This window comes from Amyelois transitella, chromosome 29, assembly GCF_032362555.1.
Source record: "Amyelois transitella isolate CPQ chromosome 29, ilAmyTran1.1, whole genome shotgun sequence".
In the NCBI taxonomy this organism is placed as follows: domain Eukaryota; kingdom Metazoa; phylum Arthropoda; class Insecta; order Lepidoptera; family Pyralidae; genus Amyelois; species Amyelois transitella.
Window position 1 is genome coordinate 2780395 of NC_083532.1, and position 13399 is coordinate 2793793.

At 36.9% G+C, this 13399-nt stretch overlaps 1 protein-coding gene across 1 annotated transcript; it reads right to left on the reverse strand.

Moving 5' to 3' along the window:
- Positions 1-5530: 5530 nt before the first annotated feature.
- On the reverse strand, positions 5531-13399 carry LOC106129506 (uncharacterized). Its single transcript, XM_013328094.2, has 9 exons — positions 13234-13399; positions 11436-11643; positions 10607-10967; positions 9725-9887; positions 8623-8762; positions 8010-8148; positions 7110-7331; positions 6592-6762; positions 5531-5750 (listed from the first exon to the last, which is right to left on the reverse strand). The coding sequence occupies exons 1-9, from the start codon at positions 13348-13350 to the stop codon at positions 5625-5627; spliced, it is 1647 nt and encodes a 548-aa protein (XP_013183548.2). The 5' UTR covers positions 13351-13399; the 3' UTR covers positions 5531-5624.

Consider the following 13399-nt stretch of genomic DNA (forward strand, 5'->3'; position numbering starts at 1 on the left):
TGGTAGCCCATTATGGATATAATATTTATAAATTATTTAATCGATATAAATAAAACGAACCCCAGGCTCTACAGCTCAAAGGTGCAACTGGGTGCAACTGGGCACGTTAAGATATTGCATCATCACAGATTTCTAATAATCTCAAATTCTGCAAAAGCCCTAAGGTTACGAAAGTAAGGTCAAGTTGATAGGTTAAGGGGGTTACGAGGCGCAGGCGCATAACGTTTTACAAATTACGACACAACGTGAGAAAGCGGCATCCGGCTTTGCGAAGTAAGGGTAAGTTTACAATGCTAACTCAATATGTGTAATTAGTCCTGTATTTTTTATTTATATTTATTTATTATAAAAAATCCATAAAAATACTATGATAAAAATGACTGATGTTTGTACTTGAAAGGTATTGTCATAAAATCGATATATCTAGTAATCCACTCATAGGTGTAGGTATAAGATCATCAGAAGATCTGTCTAATAGTTTTTGAGTTTATTTTATCCGTTCCAAACTAAATCCAAAGCTATTCTCTTTATGAGTTAATATTCAGTACCTGGGTGATCAAGTATTGCTCGGTGGACGTTAGTAAGAACACAAAAACTTAAAAAAGAATCACCAAAATATATTTGATTTAAAAAAAAATAAACATTGATTTTATTAATATATATTTTTTATATTTGATTACAATTCGCGGTAAATTATGTGATGAATAAAAGATTTAGGCAATATTTTGTGTGTATATAGGTATTTTATAGCCAGTACGTACGACATATCTAACTGGTGTGCAACGGCCATCTTCTCCGTCAACAAACTTACCACCAGGCAGATTGAGGTTAATCACTCCCAAATTATTATTTTAAAAAAAAACTGTCACAATCAGAATTTCGCAAACTATGAAAAAATACGTGGATAAATAAGTGCTGTGTGGTGCCGGGAACCAATAAAAAGGTATAGGATGGATGTCGCAAAAGGTGATTAAGGGAATGGCTTATAATCTTAAGATTCTCTTTTAAGGCGATATGCTCATCAAGCCAAACAGTTGAATGTGGCCTATCAGTTCCATTTCAAGACTCTCTTGGAAAGACTTTTGGCTTTTTTGGCTCTGTCTACCCCGGATATAGACGTGATTATTTGTATGTATGTATGTAAATAAGTAAATAATCCTATAGTTCTTCGTGCATCTGAACGCAGCCTTAGAGCCTCCAAAACTGCGCACTTACTCAGCTTTCTCCCTCCAACGCTCATGTAACAATTACACCGCTTGTTACGTCATGGTTACACCTATTAATAATTCCGTGGTTACATGCGATGCAAATCTTATGCATTAAGGCGATACATCATAGATTTTGGGTCATTTTCACTTGGTTTTTTCTCATAAAATATAAATTGCATCGTTTCAATATTTTAGGAAATGAAAGTAAATATATTCAATTATATTTGTGGAAGATGAAAACACGATTGGAACAAAAATCCTCGATCAAAAAAATTCAGGAACCCAAGTCTAGATTTCGATTATTTATCTCAAACTATAAGGATTTAAAATTTGAATTTTGTACCAAATTGAAGATCATTAAAAAATAATAACTTCTGGAAGATGAAATTTCGATTGGATGTTTTGTTTAGACGTCATTAAACTAAATAGATGAAAACAGGAATTAAAATTGTTGCGACAATAGTACTGGACAGTAGAGTGTTGACACTTTATCTCTGTCTCATTCCTACACGACCGGGTGGGATAAAGCGCTGTCCTTTGTAAGCGTGCCTTCACACTCCGCGGATCACATTCTCGGACGCAGGACCTGTGCCAGTCGCTCCGAGCGTCGTTGAAAAATATTCTGCGAAGTATTTAATTTCCCACATTCATTTTGTTTGAATTTATTTCTGTACATAATTGTCAGCTCAGGTTAATGAATTGTGTCGTTGATCTCTGAATCTTACGCGTCGCTTTTCCGTCGGCCGGGGTGATATTACGTAGGTACCTATTTAGGATCGTGGATTTTGATACTTTTTTTTTTTTGTACTTTCTGAAATATATTATAGATAGTTTAGGTTAGTTTTTAATACAGTTTATTTGTTTCGTTTAGTGTAAATAGGTGTATAATTTTACGTCATGTTAGCAAGTTAAATGTTAGCATGTTAAAAAAAAAACTTGGAAGAGCTTCCCATATGGGACAATTTAGATGGTGGGTACTAATTACACTTACTAATAGATAGACATATAGATGCCTACTGAGATTTTCTCCGCAAACACTGAAGGTGAAAAATATTTCATTTGATACCGGCTTGTGGCGGGGCGGCAGTAGGTAGATAGATAGATAAAACAACAACAAACAACAGCTCCGCCGCCGTCGGTTATACTGTCACTAGTTGTTGCCCTGGTCTTTGCCTACGGAAACAGTACTTTTTACTGGATGATTGTTCTGTCTTTTTCTATAGGTACTTACTCCTAGGTAACTGTATTATTCAGGGTACCTCCTCAGCTGCAAGACGTCGCAGGGTTTACTTTTCTTCGCTTTCTTCATTTGGCACGATCACAATCATTATCCCATTATTTGATTGTTATTAATTTTTAGGAAAAATAAATTGTCTCCGATATCGTCGTTGACAATGTCCGAACAGAGAAGTGCGGATGGTGTGGAGTCGACAGTTGATATTATGGACTTAGATAGTCATGGCATTATTCCGACGCCGACATCAACGACAACCCAAGATAGAAAACCATAGGTTCCGTAGCCATTTGGCTACGGAACCCTAAAAATATATGATATACATTACTATGTAAATTACCTTTGATTGAACGAAATCGAATAAGTAATTACGAGTAGTTTTTTTATAACCATTACAAACTTATTCATTTTATACAAAATTTTTGCATACATCCGCAACTATATCATTGCTTATAATGTAATTTAATATATGTATGTTTTTTTGTAAAATTATTTTATTGTATCAAAAACAATAAAATATTCTGATGCGGACTCCATTGCATTCGCAAACTTTATTCGGGTTACGTGAGGTCACGCGCCAGCGGCTACGGTGCGCGGCGATCTAGCGGGGCAAGCGTGGTCGGGGGTGAGCCCCGCGCGGGGTGAGCCTCTCGCCCGCATCGAGGTACATGTCATCTGAATGTAGCGCCTTAATTGTTTATGCTTATTTATAATTAGAAATGATGCCGACCGACTGAGTTAATGTACCGACCAAATCGGTAGGTCTAGACATATGAAATTCAAATTCATGTTAGTTTTGTGGTGTAAGGATGCACTTAATAGGATTTGCAAGCGGAATTTCCGCGCGGCATTTTCATTCCACGCGGGCGGAACCGCGGGCATATCTAGTATGTAGTAAATATTTATTTATTTAAAAGTTTATTGCACAAAACAAAAATGTACAAAAGGCGAACTTTATGCCGTTTGGCATTCTCTACCAGTCGATATGGTGCGATAAAGTGCACATGCATACTTTAACACATATGAAACGTGTGTTAAAGTTTTAAAAAAATAAATTCATCAGGCATTAAAATCGGTACAGTTGTTAAAATGCTATGTTATGTTGTTCTACGAATTAAAAGAATAATATCTATATACTTACATCCCAGTTCTTGATAAAAAATCGACTTCTGCCCACTCAAATGTAACTTTAACTCGTCCTTGCTTTCCTCGCTGGTCACTTTATCACTAAGTTTTGTAATTAACTTATCACTTAAGGAGTTCTTTAAGTCATTCGGTAATTTAACATTACTCGCAGATTTGTATTTTAAATTTTTCAAGTGCCCATCACTGTCCAGTATCGTTATATCTTCATAATTATTCACCACATCAGTATCTTTGCCGATATTTTTAATTACATCCGAATTATATTTGCTTTCACTTAAAAATTTCGAAAACAAAACGCCTTTGTCCGATAAAAGATTTTTCGATTCATGCAAATCGTTTACAACGTCACTTTCTGAGTCGAGATCGCACTTAACATTTTTGAGTAACACCATAATAATCACATTCAAATTAATTTTGAGTTTCATATTTTCGGCTTTATAACACACGCCTTTGTTACTTAAAATTCAATTAGTATCGTCATTCGCGTCCTATTATAACCCAGAAAAAAATTAAGATTCCAATTTCAAATTTGTTGAGATTGATGAATTAAAAAATGGCGGTTGTCAAGCCAATTTTCGTAAAAAGCGAAAGCGTCTCGCCCTGCTCGGACGTAAGACAACAACTCAAGTGACTAAATCGATCTTTTGACTTTAGGAGAAATGTGTTTACATAACAAGATACGTGTCCGGTTAGTTGCAGTCGCTGATAATTGGAACATTTTTTGTTGTTTAATTTGTTTTGTATTAAAGCCTTTTGTTTTGGGACTTACTTCAGGCTTTCCTCTTCGATGAGGAGTCTGAATGTGTAAGCATAACCAGGATCCAATACTGTTTAAAATTCTCCTCCAAAAATTGCGGAGGTCACTCGGGAGTCGCTTCGTGTAGAAACTTGACTCATCCAGATAAAGATCCATCTCTGATAAAGGGCGCACTTGTAGCATGAATATTTAGGTACTAACCAGTGCTAACTATCTATACTAATACTATAGAGCTGAAGAGTTTGTTTGTTTGTTTGTTTGAACGCGCTAATTTCAGGAACTACTGGTTCGAATTCAAAAATTCTTTTTGTGTTGAATAGACCATTTATCGAGAAAGGCTTTAGGCTATATAACATCACGTTGCAACTATTAGGTGCGAAGAAATAAAAATTATTCCTCTTTAAATAATCTAAAAAAATGACCACGACAGTATATGTCTATTTTACTAGAACCGTTTTTATGGTAATAAAATTTGGTCTAAATTAATGCATTATTTGTTAAGAGTTGTATCAACGTAATAATATTAATCTTTATCCAAATAAAAGTGTTGTTGATTAGGAGTATTTAATTGTGAACAAAATTGTCTTTGAGATCACTTAATTTCAAAGAACATCTTAGAAGATATAACAATTTAAAAATAACACGGATATTAAATTCACCCGCGCCGCATGATGTGCAAAACATGACGCTGCAAGGAAGAGAGGCGTGGTAGGTATAGAATAGGCTTTTTATATTTTCCGTTATAGTTATTCTACTTTTTTTTTTGTTTTGTGAATCCCAACTAATATGATAAATGCAAAAGTTTGTTTGTTTGTTGTCTCTTCACGCGTTATCTACTGAAGCAATATTCTTGAAATTTTGCGTATAGATAGACATAATTTATTTCATTTCCGTGAAAATACTAGAAAAAAATGCCTATGTCACTTCCGAAGGTCTATTCTATATATGCGCTAAATTTCGTGAAAATAAGTCCAGTAGCTTGAGTACCCACAACACCGATCTCCATGAACTTTTGCATACATAAAGTGTGGGTACAAGAAGGGTAAGTTGGCTTCGGTATAAGCACAATAGGTAAACATATAAGCACGTGTTTAAAAATAAATATTTTAAAGAAAACACGTACATAAGCTTAATATTTTTATTATTTACAATTTAGCTGAACGTGGCCAATGGCTCTATCTACCCCGCAAGGGATATAGACGTGACCATATGAATGTATGTATGTATGTATTTACAAGTAAGGAAATATACATATGTAGTTAAACGAAATACACAGATATCACAATTTAGCTTTGGTTCTCTTAATCATTGTTTTCAGGATTTTTCTCAGGATTTTTCCAGAAGGATTCTTCGGTATCTCTGACACGAAACGCACGCCGCCGCGAAGATGCTTAGGATTTGATAGCTGGAATATATTGTATAATCTTAAATGTTTTGGAAAAAATATATATATACAGGGTGACATTTAAAACAACTGCATCCTTTTAAACATAGACTATACCCATGCTTCTGAGCCGTTTGGGCCTATTTTTATTTAAATTAAACGTCATCATTTTCACATTTAAAAAACCCTCAAAAACTACGTCACACGCTTTATTAAAGACCAATACTACAAAAAGAAATTAAGACTAAACATGTAAATAAATGTCTGAAAAATAAATTATTTTTCAAGTATCAAGATCAAGTAAAGTACAGAGTACTCGGGAGATGTATATTAGTAATGAGACGAATTCGTTAGTGTCACTTGTCTCGTGGGACTATTGGGACTAAATCGTCCCACTTTCCCACGTGGGATAGACGGAAACGGAGGCACATACTCGTAGTTATTACATATAGTCACGTCCATACCCCTTGCGGAGTAGACTGAGCCAACAGTCTTGAAAAGACTGATGGGCCACGTTCAGCTGTTTGGCTTAATGATAGAATTGAGATTCATATATTGTCCTGGCAAAGAGTCAGGTCAAGAGTACCCGAAACGAAGACAAAGGAAGTATGCAGAGATCGTGGCAAGTGGAAAGATGTAGTCTCTGCCTACCTCTCCGGGAAAGAGGCGTGATTTTATGCATGTATGTACATATGTATATTGAGACAGGTTACTACCCCTTGGCCCATTAGAAGCATCCCAAATTTACAAGCCTATCCCTTAGTCGCCTTTTACAACACCCATGGGAAAGAGATGGAGTGGTCCTATTCTTTTTTCTATTGGTCAGCATTAATTGTGAATCCTGATATCCATTTCCACTTACCTTCTCAGCAACAAACTCCTGGATCTCCCTCTCAGTGACGTCACTGCCCGGCTGCTTCACCACGAAGGCTAGGGGCAGCTCACCAGCAGTGGGGTCTGGGAGCCCCACCACACCAGCGTCTCGGATTGAAGGGTGCTGGAGGAGAAGCGACTCGATTTCTGCCGGGGCCACCTAAAGAGGGAAGGAGCTTTGCAATACCTAAAACCACTATTATTAAAAAACCAGTTAAAAACGTAAATTTTAATTAAAAATGTGCCGTGTGGTTCCCGGTACCAACACAAAAAGAATAGGACCACTCCATCTCTTTCCCATGGTTGTCGTAAAAGGCAATTAAAGGATAGGCTTACGATTCTTTTTTGGGCGATGGGCTAGCAACCTGTCACTATTTGAATCTCAATTCTATCATTAAGCCAAATAGCTGAACGTGGCCATTCAGTTTTTACAAGACTGTTGGCTCTGTCTACCCCGTAAGGGACATAGACGTGACCATATGTATGTAGTACCCTCGTCTTGCGTACCTGATACCCCTTATATTTGATCAACTCCTTCAAACGATCGACAATGTAAAACTGCCTGTCTTCATCGTAATAGCCAATGTCACCAGATCTATAGAATCCCTCGCTGTCGAAGAACTCCTTGTTACTCCTGCCGACGTAACCTTTCATGACTTGGCCGCTTTTGAAGCAGAGCTCCCCTTTTTGGTTGGGACCTAAGGGTTTTCCCGTATCTATGTCGACGACCTGAAATATAAATTTCATACATACATACATGGTCACGTCTATATCCCTTGTGCGGTAGACAGAGCCAAAAGTCTTGAAAAGACTATAAATTTCAATTGAAAATATTAACATTAAAGATTTCAAACTAATTTATTTTACCTACACAAATGTTGTGTGGTTCCCGGCACCTATATAAAAAAGAACTCCATCTATACCACTCCATCTCTTTTCCATAGATGTCGTAAAAGGCGACTAAGGGATAAAGCCTAACAGATGAATGCGGCCTGTCAGTCTTTCAAGACTGCTGGCTCTGTCTACCCCGCAAGTGATATAGACGTGATTTTATATTATATAAATAAATAAATGAATTATTTACACAAAATCTTTGAAGATATATAAAACTCTTCCGTTATTGAGTTACTGGGTGACTGACATATAAACGGCTATATGGGTCTAGAATAACCTTAAAAATGAAAAAGATATTAAGAGGACGTCCTGGTAAAGGGTCAGGTCAGGAATACCCGAAACCGCCGAGCTTGCATGACGAGAGTTATGAATGTGGATGAAACGAAGAGAGAGAGATGCAGAGATCGTGGCAAGTGGAAAGAGGTAGTCTCTGCTTACGCCTCCGGGAAAGAGGCGTGATTTTATGTATTTACGTACATATATGTATGTAAAATAAAAGTGTTACCTACTCACTTTGACAATCGCTCCAGGAACCACCGAACCAATGCTGCCAGATTTGATGACCTTCGTCTGATCAAAGGTACTCCTGATGACTGCTAGAGTCATCTCTGTCATCCCATACCCTTGCATCACAGCCTCGACGTTGGGGAATCTAAAATTATAGCATAACGTACCATATGATCACGTCTATATCCCTAGTGGGGTAGACAGAGCCAACAGTCATCAAAAGACTGAAAGGCCACGTTCAGCTGTTTGCCTTAATGATGGTATTGAGATTCAAATATTGACAGGTTTCTAGCCCATCGCCTAAAAGAGGAATCCTAAATATATAAGCCTATCGTTTAGTCGCGTTTTACAACATTCATGGAAAAGAGATGGTGTGGTCGTATTCTTTCTATTGGTGCCGGGAACCACACAGCACCTAAAATAAGGTACATACATGATTATATCTAAGCTTATTTTAGGTTATATATTATAATAATTATAATACTTAAGCTAATTGATATAATCTAAGCTCATTGATGAGAATAAGTAGATGGAGATGTATATAATAGCAAAATGACGGATATTTATGTTTTTCGCGGGAAAAGATTTCTAGTTAATCATTTGAACACGAAAAACTTACTTATTTTTGACGATTTTAATTGTGTCATCTTGTAAAGGAGCCGCCCCAGAGTAGATTACTCGCACGGAGCCCAAGTCGTAAGGCTCCTGGGACTTGCAAGCCGCTATTAACACTGGAGGAACGACTGTTAATTGCTGGATCTGGAATCACGTATTTACATAATCTATCATCATTCTATGTTTGGTTCAAAATCTTTGTCAGCCTTTTCAATTTGACTCGGGCCTTGTCAGTAGGTATATTGTGTTATGCTTATACATATTTATTTCGAGGCACAGCCATTACATTAGTTTGAGTTCTCACCGAAACCCGCACACTAAGGCAACTGGATGTACCTACAACCATGATCCAATATTCTTTTTTTAAATGTATGTTTTTTTTTACTTTTATATTTTAGGTGCCGTCTGGTTCCAGGCACCAATAGAAAAAAAGAATAAGACCACTCTATCTGTTTCCCCGTGGATGTCGTAAAAGGCGACTAAGGGATAGGCTTATAAACTTAGGATTTTTCTTTTAGGCGACAGGCTAGCAACCTATCACTATTTGAATCTCTACGTACAAACATACATACATAAAATGCCACGCCTCTTTCCAGGAGGGGTAGGCAGAGACTACCTCTTTCCACTTGCCACGATCTCTGCATATTTCCTTTGCTTCATCCACATTCATAACTCTTCATTCAAGCTCGGCTGTTTCGGGTACTCTTGACCTGACCCTTTACCAGGACGTCCTGAATCTCTATTCTATCATTTAACCAAACAGCTGGCTCTGTTTACCCCGCAAGGGATATAGACGTGATTATATGTATGTATGTGTTATATGTTTTAAATACGTAGGCAGCCTTGCGCGTGTGATGATGACACATCTGAGGTGATCACACACATTCAGCTACTAAATATTAAAATAAAAAAAATATTTTAAATTTGGTCACCAATGAAACAAATTGATACAAATATGCAATCAATAGTTGGCCGATTGAACAACTATAATCCATTGATAAGAAATAATAATAAAAATAAATAAATATATGAAAGAATCAATGATAAATTGTATCTTAAAACTAAACCTTTCATTCCTTACCTAAAAGAACAGAGAAATAACATACCTTATACTTTTCAATGCATTTCAAGTACAAATTGACCTCAAACTTTGGCAAGAACACCACAGTTTTGCCTTTAGTAAGAGCGATAACTGTTCCGATAAGGCCCATCACGTGGAACCAGGGGGAAATCGTCAGACCAGACACTTTGGGGTCCACGGTAGCTGGCCTGGAACGATTAAAGAGGATAAGTCAAAAAAAATTATTACAAACAGACAGACATAACATTTTTAAAGTACATATTGGGATTTGGTATTGATCTAGGAACATCCCCCTGTTACGTATATTTTTACGGCGGTTTAGCCATTAAGACGTAACAGTTAAACAGACAGTTCGTTCCTATTAGGTTATAAGATATTGGATAACCGCAGGAAATCTTCTTTTTCCACGAAAACGTAATTAGGAAAAACAATTTCCATCCCATTTGAAATTATAATATTTATATTTGTTGATGAAGCGATGGTACTTCCACATGCAGAGATCGTGAGTTGAGCAAGTGGAAAGATGTAGTCTCTGTCTACCTCTTCGGGATTTCCTCTACATCTCCGGCGTGACTTTATGTATGTATGTTTGTAATTAACAAACTAAAAAAATTACTTGGTCAATTTCGATGTTATCTGACAGAGATATTCTTCAGGAGTGAACATAGTGTTACCTACTTAAACTCCTTCAAGTTAGAGTCCTACTAGTTCCCACGAGAGTGAAAACCTGGGTAAAAGTCTACTATTGTAAGTATAAATTCAAAATCAGCACTCGTAGCAACGCCGTTTTCATCGCGCGAAAATCTATCACTGCCCCGTTTCACGTCAAAAAAAAGTGAAATAGTAACAATTTTTCGCGCGTTAAAAACCGCATCGCGCGTGTTAGTTACGGCGGCAGGTTACTTACATCGAACACGCTGTTAACAGATTGACATGCGTCAACATCACTCCTTTAGGCATGCCAGTCGTCCCGGACGAATACAAAACAAAAACAACATCACTCTGCCCGACCACATCTACAGGTTGGAACTCATCATATCTCACATTCCTGCTAAGATTCAAACCATTGAAATATATCTCCTTATCGTTACTATCAACAGATACTGTTAAGTCATAGTAACTAAGTGCGTTATTAGTCTTATCGCCGAATAGTATAATTTTCTTGACATGCGCGTGAGTCGACAATAATTTGGATTTGTTTTTGTAGAATGCTGGCGAGCAAAACATGTATTTCGGTTTTGTTATGCTTAGCACGTGCCTTAGTTCGCCTGTAATGTAGAATAAAATACACGATGTAAATAAATAAATTTAGGCTTAAAAAAGTTATGAAGTTTGCTAAGTAAATTGGTGCTACTGTGGTTATGTACTACGTAGGTACTTAACGATATCTATACTAATATTATAAAGCTGAAGAGTTTGTTTGTTTGAACGCGCTAATCTCAGGAACTACTGGTTCGAATTGAAAAATTATTTTTGTGTTGAATAGACCATTTATCGAGGAAAGCTTTAGGCTATATAAAATCACGCTGCAACTATTAGGAGCGAAGAAATAATGGGAAATGTGAAAAGAAAAACATCCTTGAGGGCTTCAATGATGCCCAAAATAACTATTCCACGCGGACGAAGTCGCGAGCACAGCTAGTTTCGTAATACAAGTCTCTAACTTACTTCAAGGCTAACTCAATCTATGTAATCTGTCCCGTATTTATTTATGAAATACAAGAAAATATACTTACTTTCAGTGTACAAAGGATTGATCATAGTTACAGTTGCGCCGGCGCATATTGACCCAAAGGTTGCTGCCCAATATTCCTTTCTGTTTTCAGAGCAAATCGCCACTATCTCTCCCTTTCTAACTCCTAGATGAGAGAGGGAGATAGCCATATTCATAACATGTTGTGCCAAGACCGAATATGTAAAAGTCTCATCGGTAGCTCCATTGATCTGACGAACAAAAGATAAATTTTCATAATTTATCCGGAGGGGTAGGCAGAGACTACATCTTTCGACTTGCCACGAACTCTGCATACTTCCTTCATTTCATCTACATTTATAACTCTCTTCATGCAAGCTGGGCGGTTTCGGGTACTCTTGACCTGACCCTTTGCCAGGACCAGAGCCAACAGTCTTGAAAAGACTGAATGGCCACGTTCAGCTATTTGACTCAACTAGTGACAGGTTGCTAGCCCATAGCCTACAAAAGAATCCCAAGTTTGTAAGCCTATCCCATAGTCGCCTTATACGACATCCATGGGAAAGAGATGGAGTGGTCCTATTCTTTTTTGTATTGGTGCCGGGAACCACACGGCTCTGGTGCCGGGAACCACACTCTCTTAACCCTTTCCATGCGGAAGCATTATTTCAATTTCGCCGTCTCTGTATTTAGGCCCTTCTATAAAACGATGGGCGAGATATTACGTCCTAACCAAAATGGTTCTACTGTACGGAAGGCGTATTATTGCGTCCTGTAATTTTTTTCGCTAGACGCGATTGGCGTATTATTTCGTTTTATATAGACAATTTTGGTGTTGCCATACCTTGAAACAATAACGTCTTTATAAGCAGAAATGAGCAAAATTGAATTATGATTAAGAATAATGAACATTTGCTGCAAAAATACTAAAAAAAAATATCAAATATTTATATAAATACCTACTGGATTATGTAGTATATTGAAATCAAATTTTTATTAATCATAATAATTTTTTGGGCAACTGGGTATGAGCAAGCATATAAGCAAATTAACACTCAGTTTTTTACATACTCATTTTACATTTTTTAATGTTATTATATCATGCTTTAAAAAATATCTATGGTTATAATAAAATGTAACGAGGGTAGCTTAAAATTTAATTTATGAGGGTACAATAAGTAACTGGCTAGTTGACATATCTTGTACATTGTACCTATCGTGTTTGTATTGGACATGGTGTTTTCGGATTTGGAGAGTCATCATAACATTTCACTTTTTTTTGTAAAATTCGTTGCGGTATCTTAAATACTTGAGATTCTATGACGTCGTCAATAGTTTCGGGAGAAATTTCATTGTTTATTCCTCGTTTTCTAGATGAAATACTTTGCGACATCTCATCATCGTCGATAAAATTTGGTTGCGAATATGGTTCATGCTCGTCAATTTGAGTCTCATCTGAAGATTTATCTTTAAAAATATTATCGAAATCAAAAGGATTCGAGGTAAAACACATTAGGAATTATAAGTAATAAACTTACCATTCATATTATTCTCCTTTTATTAGACTTATGAGAATATAATATAAAAAGCTTTCATATTGGTCTAATCGTTTGACACAAGGATTTGTTTTGGACGCAATAATACGCCCACCGTGTGGCCAACGGTTTTTAGTTATACGTGATATTACGCCAGCCGCATGGAATGGGTTAATACAAGCTCCAATTGTCAGTTTAGTGTACCAACTCTTGAACCGTCAGGACGGGATGAGTTGATCAGGCTAATGTCATCAAGGCCTTCCATTCTCTAAGCATATGTAAGTACATAAAAACTTCATCACTTACCAGAGCCACTTGATCTCGATGTTCCCAAACCTTGTCCAAAAAGAACCCCCCAAAATTAAGGTCTCCCGGTAAATCCACATTCTTTGGCCCGTACACGTAAAGAGGGTTTTTAAACATTATAATTAAACGTCTGCTGGGTGCGTAATCTAGTTGTGTACTGATTATG